The sequence below is a fragment of the Scylla paramamosain genome, chromosome 19, assembly GCF_035594125.1.
Source record: "Scylla paramamosain isolate STU-SP2022 chromosome 19, ASM3559412v1, whole genome shotgun sequence".
Taxonomy (NCBI): Eukaryota; Metazoa; Arthropoda; class Malacostraca; order Decapoda; family Portunidae; genus Scylla; species Scylla paramamosain.
The window spans coordinates 14028642-14038305 of NC_087169.1; the positions used below are offsets into that span (position 1 = coordinate 14028642).

The 9664-nt window shown below is 37.2% G+C and overlaps 1 protein-coding gene across 1 annotated transcript in view; it reads left to right on the forward strand.

Annotated features, from left to right (window-relative positions):
- The window catches only part of LOC135109679 (reticulophagy regulator 3-like), a 31839-nt gene extending 27159 nt beyond the window's left edge, over nucleotides 1-4680 (forward strand). Inside the window, exons 5-6 of the mRNA XM_064021218.1 lie at nucleotides 315-554; nucleotides 3558-4680. Coding sequence (XP_063877288.1) covers nucleotides 315-554; nucleotides 3558-4126 — 809 coding nt within the window. The 3' untranslated portion in view covers nucleotides 4127-4680. The remainder of the gene's footprint in view (nucleotides 1-314; nucleotides 555-3557) is intronic.
- The last annotated feature ends 4984 nt before the right edge of the window (nucleotides 4681-9664 follow it).

Below are 9664 nucleotides of genomic sequence, written 5' to 3' on the forward strand. Positions count from 1 at the left end.
ATCCTCTCCCCCTCAGATGTAGCCTGCTGTACATGTTACAGTGATAGAAGTTATTTATCCTGAAGTTATTTCATTAGTAATTGACTTGCTTACACTGAAAACTCAGTTTAGGAATCCTTAACACTCACTCTGATTTTTGTGGTATTAATGATGTGATTACATTATATAGTAGTTAGAAATTATAATTTGAAAATTGAAATAATGAAGGATCATATGCATATTTACCTGCATACCTGAGTGAAGATAGTAATCATGATGTCTTGTATATTCATCCATTTAGTTCATGTGATGTCTAACACATAGTTTGGTTGCAGAGGCTTCCCATGTGTCGCTGGACAGTGACATCTCAGAGTTCATGCCAGAGCTGCAGTCTCTGGAGGCTCAAGCAGCCTTGGATGTGCCCCTCATGAGTCAGGACCCTCTGGAGGTTGAACAGACTGAAGAGGCTGAAGGCCAGGCCAAAAATGGTGGTGGTGCTTCTGCCAGGAGGCGCAAAGGATGCAAGGGATCCCCTGGAGATGACGACTCTGCCGCCTCACCTGTGTCTGGAGCAGGTTAGTAATGTTTTGTATCTTTGTGATAGAAAATTTATCTGTATCTGATGTAAAATGAAAGATGATACAGGCTAATTATAAATTAATGCATAGTTTTATATTTCATTATTATGCAATGCCCTGCCATCAATGCCTTTGTCAGATTTAGTAGCTTAGTCCTGTGGCACCTGATTATTCATTGTTATTTGCATAACTGAACTCAGTTGTCATGCAACAGATTGGCACCCACATCAGCATGGCAGAAGATGGTGAGGCATACCAAAAGATGTAGAAGGAGTTATGAAACATACATATCATATTTGGTCCCTTGCACATTCATTGATCCATTCACAAAATATTATATAACAGATTTCTTCCTGAATACCTAAAAATCTTCATTACATACTGAGATACATCTGTTCCTCTTGCCGAAATTGCTGTCATATAGCATCAGAGGAAGAGGTTGGCTTGTGCTGGGATATGGTCAGCATATATGAACCATTTAAATGCCATAGAATGAAACACATAAGTCAGGTGTTCCAATGACAATATATTTGTGAGATAGCAGGGTGACAAACATGGGGATAACCTGTGGATATTGGTGAATCCTTATTTTCTTTCTTTAGGATGCCCCTTATTGATGGAGACAGCTGAGACATGCCTTACTTCATTGTAGGAATAAAAGTAAAGAGGAGGGCAACTCTCCCATCCCTTCACTCTGTCCCTTTTTAGTGTCTTGTGGATTATATTGTGGCAGGGTATTGCTGCCCTATTGCTCCAGTGCTACCTCTGGATGCAGCAAAGTAGAGGTATTTCTACCATCAGAAGTCTGGAAATTGGGAGGAGCTAAGATGATGTTATTCCAGTTTCAACTTTTTTTGTCAGATAGACATCTTTGTTCAGAGCACATACCAGAGGTGATAGTCTTTGGGATGAAGGAGTGCATTTCACATACTTTCATGAATCCCAAAGCTTGTAAACCTCGGTTCAGTTCAGCTTGCTCTCGTGCAGAGTAGAGAGGCAGCTCGCAAACTGTGCAGTGGTCCTTCATCTCTGAAAATTCATGTCTACTTTATTTCTTCCTGAAATCATGTCAGATTTGTCCTCCAACTTGCCAAAGACTCTTTCATCAACAAGAAATGATAAAATCTTGAAAAATTCTCTGCTTGTGGCTTTTGAGACTTAACCAGGATGATCTTCAACAATTGGCACCATTGCCATCTCTTCTATCTCTCAGACTTTTGCTTACAATTTAAAACTGGATGATTCTGGGTTTGTTCCTTCTTTTTCTCCACCCTCTGACTATAATATGTTTGCTATTGAAATTCTTCATAATGAGGCTTATGCCCTTGCTGGGCATGATCCTTAGGGATCGATGCCCTGATAGAGTTCTTACTGGTGGTTTCCATAACTGTGCTTTTCTACTTGCTTCTTGCCAGATCAGACTTTTCTATGCCTGTTTATGCACATCACTTTTCCCTCTTGCTGGAAATTTGCATACATTCAGCTTGTTTCTAAGAAAGTTATCTGCTACAACCCTTCAAACTACTGACCTGTAGCTTTGATTTCCTATCTTTCCAAAGGTTTTTAATTTACTATTTTCATGAGGAAGATTCTGAACCACCTTTCCGCTCGAAACCTCCTTTTGGTTCATCAGTATAGATTCTGTAAAGAGAAATCCACTGGCAATCTTCCAACTTTTCTTGTTGAATCTTGTCATCTTTCAAAGATTTTTGGTGAAACCTTTGCTGTTGTCACAAACACTAAAAGCTTTTGATAAAAGTCCGGCATAAATATTTAATTTTGATGCTTCCTTCAAGCAGTTTCTATCAGTCTTTGCACCTTTATCTCAAGTTTTCTTTCTGGCCCTTCTGTCACTCCTGTGGTAGACAGCCATTCTTCTTCTAAAACCTGTTGACAGAAGTGTTCCACAGGGGTCTGTCCTATCCACTCTTAAGCTCATGAGTCCACCCTGCATTTCTCACTGCCCTTTGCCAGACATACAACCCAGCAGGAATGAAACACTTCACACAAAGAAGTTACAGAACCTAACACCTAATCTTTCTATAATTTCCAAAATATGGCATGACCAGCCTTGTGTTGTTCATTGGCTCAAAAATTTAGCCAATTCATCTATCTATCCAACACTGTCTTCCAGACAACTACCCCTGTGTGTTTAACTATTCTTCCCCTCTACACTGAACATACTTGGCCTATCATATTAAAAAAATCTCAACTGGAAATTCCACAGTTTATATATTGCTCAAATAGTTTCCATGAAGCTGGGTGTTTTATGTCTCTAATTCTTTTCTTCCTTCCAACCACAAACACTTTACAGGAGCTTTATCCATCCATGTATGAAATACTGCTCCCTGATATGAGAAGTTAAATCTTTACAGCCCTTCTAAACAGACTGATTTGATTCTCCTATTCACCTTTTAATATATTTTAATGTTTTCTTCATGGTTACTGCACTTCTGAACTTGTTGACTGCATGTCACCCCTTCTTCCTTGAGCATGCTGCACAAGACTCTACTTGTTCTCACCACTATTTTGTCCATCCCACCAGTGCAAAAATTCAACATTATCTTTACCATTTCATCTCTTGTACTGGTAAACTCTGGAATTCTCTTCCCATTTCAATTCTTCCTTCTTCCTATGACTTGAACTGTTTCAAAAGATGGGTATCAGGACAACGCAAAAACTTGTATTTATTCCCCTCATATGGTTTCTTTTTAAGGGTAACTTTATGAGCAGGATCCCCCCCCTCCCTCTCTCTAGAACTTGTCCTTAAGAAAATTATATATAGCTGACACATCTCTATTTGTGAGTAACATGAGCAGAGAGAGTTACTAAGACTCATGATTCATGCCTTCATGATTCACACAGTACTTTTGTACAGTACTTCATGTATTCATAAATGGAAGCTTAAATTAGCTTCAGATCTGCCTCTGAGATAGTTGTTTAAATACTTTGTTAATTAACTTAAGCCACAAAGATCTAATTGAGATTTTTTTCCAACAGATGATACTGTTCCATTCTACACTGGGCTGCCAGAAGACTTTCCATCCTACGATCATGACAGTGTCGATGACCTGGATGATCCAGATATTGACCTACCAGAGCCATGCCCTCCCGTCCCCCAACCTAGTATCCAAAGACACCCAGGGAACTCTAGTGACCGTTATCAGATGGAGTTTGTCTCCTCTCACTTTGGAGACAGTAGTGACGAGGAGGAAGCCTTCATGGAAGGCCTCTCTTTTGAGCAACGAGGACAGCTGAGAGCAGAACCTCAGTACTCTCCACAGGCTCCCCCACAGTCTGCTCCAGCTGTGGATCCAATAGGCCAGTTAATGAGCAGTGTCATAGCTCAAAATGCAGGCAATGTTTTGTCTGCCCTTGGACAAAACTTAGTAACTTCTGTGATAGGACAGGCTAGTGGGATCAGTTCTCAGATCCCACACACAGTCAGTCGAGAGACCAGTCACCAGCAGCCTCCTCCTAGAATGTCAAGGTCAGTGGACTCTCAGCAGCAGTCCACAACAGACTTAGAGGACGATTTTGAACTAATTTCTGATGAGGAATGTCAGTGACGTCGACAGACTCGAAGGCACACCTTAATGCGATAATACCGTCTTTGATAACTGCATTTAAAAATTAACCCAGACAGATATCTTATTTAAAACTCATTTAGTTATAACGGCATAAATCTTTTCCATGTTTTATATTCGTACAGCACATTAAATTTTCATATCAAAGTGATGGCTGCCTTAAAATGTTCTTCAGATTACCCACAAATGTGTCACTGAACAGAACTGGTAACTGGTAACGGTGCAGTATTTTTGACAAACTAGTAGCATTTATTTATATTCATGCAAGATTCATATAAGTAATATCTCAAAATATTTATTTAGGTGATGGTTATAATTTTTGAGTTTGTAATAAAAGGATTTGGAGACCAACCATCTGAGAATCCTGTCAGGGTCCTCTTATCACATAGTATTACTGTTCCTAGCAAGCAGGATGAGACACATCCTGTGTCACTCTTGGTCATGGATGCTGCTGACAGTGATTCTCAGATGTGATGGTGAGAAAGAAAATGAAGGATTTTAAAGACAGGGTGGCATTACCACAACAACAAAAGAAATAAATAAATAGTGTCCTCATTGATCCGTCATTATTAAATTAGGGGCAGGAATTAAGCAGTTAATTTCTCCTTTTTGAAGGTGCACTTAGACAGCTTGTACCTGATTGGTTAGTTTTGTAGTTAGAAATTTGATGCTCTTCAAAGTGACAATGCATACCTGGAGCTCATCAGGCATCAGGTAGCCCATAGAATCCTGGAGCTCAGGACTGTTGCACCTGGAGGTCACTGAATAGAAACAGGTCTTATGGTGGCATGATTTCTATTTTGTATTTATTTTATATTTATTTACTCACCATCAGCATGCATTCTCTTTTGTTAATGGAGTCCTTAGCTCTGTTGATGGTTTCTTCACTTTCCTAATTATAACTTTTATACATAAAGTCAGTTGCTACCTAATAAGCCTTTTAAAAATTGCTTTACAGAAGAAATGTGCTGGGATGGTGTGTATAGCAGGGAAAGGAACAGGGTATTGGGGGATGGGAAAGGACTGGGATTGTTTGTGATGGAATGGCTGTGGTGCCTAGTAGAGACAGGACGGTAGGTAAGTTCTGAAATTATGCTGGGTGAGGGGGTGATGGGCCAAGGTGGTAAGTGGTTAGTGGTGAGAGGGAAGCTGTTTTTTTTTTTTTTTTTTTTTTTTTTTTTTTTTTTTTTTTTTTTTTTTTTTTTTTGGACAGCAGCTACATTAACTAAGCATAAAAGAGAGGGGAGGGGTTGAATAAAGCTAAGTGGACATTCATTGTGGAGATCTGCTTAAATCTGAATAATTCATATGTAAATGAAGTGAAGAAAATGCATCAGGATAAAAGTTTTCAATAGTTGAGATTTAAAAATGAATACAATTGATATACATCTTCTGTTCTTTCTAGGACTATCTTTACCCAAGTGAGTGGGTCATGAATCATGAAACCTTCATGCAACATGGAATGTTTTGTGATGTCAAAGGGATTAGTGAAAATTATTTGCATGAAACAGATTAACTGTCAAAGTTGAGGAAGTTTTTATAGGATAAAAAGATAGGTATGTATATCAATTGAATCATAAAATACTCAGTAGTCTTCAAAGTACATTATATGGATATAATACATTACTTCAGGACTCAGCAGCCCAGTAGTTCATAACTTGTATGATTGTACGGATAAGGATAGGCATCCTTTTTATATAAAACTCTTTTTATAATAACTGTAAAGTCAGATTATTATATGTTGTGAGATAATAGGAGTAGATCAATGGCCTCCAGGAGACAGGCAGCCATGTACAGTTTCTTTAGTGCGGCACCTGGTGGCTGTGGGGCTCACGAGGACACTGTGTATTAGTTTTGTAGGAAAAATTTTAATGTAGCAACTTCATTGTGGGAAATAAATCAGTGGATAGAGCTTTCAGGGTGTGGCTGGCTTGTGATAAAGTGCAGGGTCGGGAGGGAATGTGAGGAACAGATACTACTGATGGGTTGAGGCTGGTATCTTTTTGTGTACACACGTGCTCTCTTGAATGTGATGTGGCAATCCTCTTGGTATCCATTAGGATGGCAATGAGTGTGCAGCAGTATATGGTACTTTCAAGTGTTAAGAGCACAATGGAGTTAAAGGTATTATTTTGCAATGTTTAAGGCACAGTGAAGTGTTAGATGGATATTTGTTTCTGTAATGATGTCATTGTCTTTGCTCAGGATACCTCAGTGTAGGAATCCCTTATTTAGTTAGTTTTCTGCTGTTTAAATCCATTAATATTGAGCATTGGACAAAAGGAAAATAAATTTACTTTTCATTACTTACAAAAAAGAGCTTCACTTTGTATTGACAGAAATTGTGTTAATTTTCAATACTGTATTGCATCAGATATTTTGTGTAATGACTGGCCTAGCAAGTCATCAGTGAAGAGGTGTCATGGCATTACTGGAACCTTATTTATAAATATATTTATTTTATCATGGGTTCTAAGAATGATGTGTACAGTAAAAAGATGAAGTATCTTGTTTAAATAGACAAGAATAGAAGTTGCTGCTTTGAAATCAGTGTGAGGTGTTGCCAAATTAGTGATACACTACCAAAGATGAGAGGGAGGCACAGCACAGATGTTTGGAAGGGATAGTAGAAGGGGAGAGGATGAAAGCTACTTGTTGAATAGATTGCAATATGCTGAGTATGTACGTAAATTGTATTTTATAAGGCTGGAATAATGGTAACTCTTACGCAGTCATTTAATTTATTTCAGTTCATAAATATCAGTAACATAACATTATTAAAACTACATATTTTTGTAAATATTTGCCAATATATATGCAAATATGGGCTTGCAGTATTATTTGCTGAAAGTAACTTTGGCTCCTATTTAGTCCTTTGGTATAAGTCAGTTTGATCTGTTCAGGCTGACAGCCACAGTGAGTGTGATGCCCATAGTGGGGATTTCTCATAAGATTGAATAGAATTGCCAGTGTAGAGTGCTTTTGTATTGAATTAATATTGAAATGGAGTAATGTTGAACATCTACACTTGCAGTTCATTTGGATTTATTCATATATATATTTTTTTATAAAGCTGGTTTTCTTCCAAACAAGATAGCACATTACAAAAGCAGGATGCTAAAAACATTAAGAACAGTTTATATGCCAAAGTAAAGCAAGTTTTAAAAAATTACACAATTTGCTATTATAATGGACTTAAGGGAAATGGTTCAAATGCATGCATGGCAAGTCCCCATTCCCTGCGGCAGAACCTATCAAGGCTTCAGGTTGTACAGTGAGAGCTGCATATTGTGATATGTAATGTGTTTTATAAGGACTTTCTTGTCTAGAATATCTTCTTTTAAGTTTTTATGAGGTAATGCTATCAAAAGTAGCTATTTTAATTATGCACCTGTGTATAATACTATGGATATGTATTACTGTGAAATAAAAAAAAAATACTTAATTGTATACTCATGTCCTTCAGACTGATCATATAGGAGTATCCTGTAACATAATGTTAAGTGCACAAATGAGAGTTCCCTCAGTTGATGCCTGGCAGAATGAGGTGGGGTGTGGACAGTCTCTTCATACTCTCATCTCTTACCCAGCTGTTCTTAAGTACCATATATAGATCAGGTGTGGTGCCCTGCATCCTAGAAATGTGACCTTTCCCTGTTTATCTTCCACTACAGTGTTTGTCTTTGGTGCCCTAGCTTGTCTTTGGTGCCCCTTGGATTGACTCCAAGGGGACAGTTACTGATTTTATGGGGCACCTAGAAAGTGTTTGAGCTTGAAATCCATTATGATTCTTCCTGGGTTTCTGTTATCAGTCCAAATGGTATGAATAAGACATTTTCCATATACCAGGTTGACATTCCCTTTTAAGTGAGATACAACTGAGAAGACGCTTATATCCATAAACGTGTTCAAACGTTATTTCACATCTTTGCATCTATAACTTATGAATCATGGATGTAAAAATTTCACCCACCAACACACCACTATGCTACTTTATCCTACTAGCATTCAGAGTGGGTAACCATACAACCATACATAAGACAGTATGGAATCCGTCTTCATTTTCCTTTTGTTTTGTTGGGGGCAAGGCAAATGGGTCTCCTTCCTTTGTATGTTTTCCTTGCAGTTAGATAAGATGGTATGAAAGGAAAAATGGAAAGCTGCAATTATTTCTGTGGTTAATTTAATACATCTAAGTTTGTTGGATAAACAGGCGAAGTTGCAGGAATGGACTGTGAGAGATGGGCAATGTGAGCAGAGGTAGGGAGGGTCGTTAAATAATATTGATAACAATAAATAAAACATTAATAACAGTAAATCAACAACAACAACAACAATAATAATAATAATAATAATAATAATAATAATAATAATATGATAATAATAATAATGTGGATGCTGAGTAAATTTGACTAATAAAATGTCCATCTAATTGATTCCTTCTTACTCAACATTTATCTCTTTAGCTCATTTTCTTAACTAATTTTCTTAACTCATCTTCAAGCTAATGTTTTTAATTCATTCCTCTTACTCATCCTTTTCTCTCCTGCTTCCATTTCGTACTTGTAACTCGCTCACTCAAATTCATTTCTCTAGCCCGTCCCTCAGACTCATGACTCATTTCTTATCAGTGGCGTTTCTAGCCTTCTATGGGACACATGCGAAATTCTGTTTGGGGGCCCTGTGGTGTGAAACTATGATGGATGGATTCTCAGCCCTCCGAGGTGGTTCGGGCCAACCCTTTCACATTTAAATGTTTCATATGGTAGACTTTAAGAGCTGAATTTGTAAATATATTAGCTTACTTTCTGAAATATAACTATACACATGATACAGTAGCAGTGTCCCTTTAAAACATACACCCAATCTCGAAATTATAAAGTACACTGATATAACAGAGATTAAAATCAAAATGTGTAAAATTTACGAGATCAACCGACCCGAGGCTAGGTACCATAGTTTGCTAAAAAAAAAAAAAATAAATAAAAAAAAATAATATATATATATATATATATATATATATATATATATATATATATATATATATATATATATATATATATATATATATATATATATATATATATATATATACTCGTATATATATGACCATAGGATTTCATTCCCTCGTTTTACTACACTCTCTCTCTCTCTCTCTCTCTCTCTCTCTCTCTCTCTCTCTCTCTCTCTCTCTCATAAAAGCCATAACATGCATACTGTAACGAGCAAACTACAGCGTAATTATTGGAAGGTTGTTGGTGGGGTGATGGGTCTGTTGCCAGTGGGTTGACCTTAGAGAGGGTAAAATGGGAAAACAAGAATAATTTTATTTTATATTCAGATTTATGTTATTATTACAATACATGCACAAGGAAAGTCATTGTACAAATACCTATCTATGTAGTAGTATTACTAGTAATGTAATTGTAAACTTTCTTTTAAAAGAATAAACTTGATATCAGATAATATGTCAACATTTGGGGCCCCGAGCCTGACCAAGGCAAATGGCGCCAGTTTGTA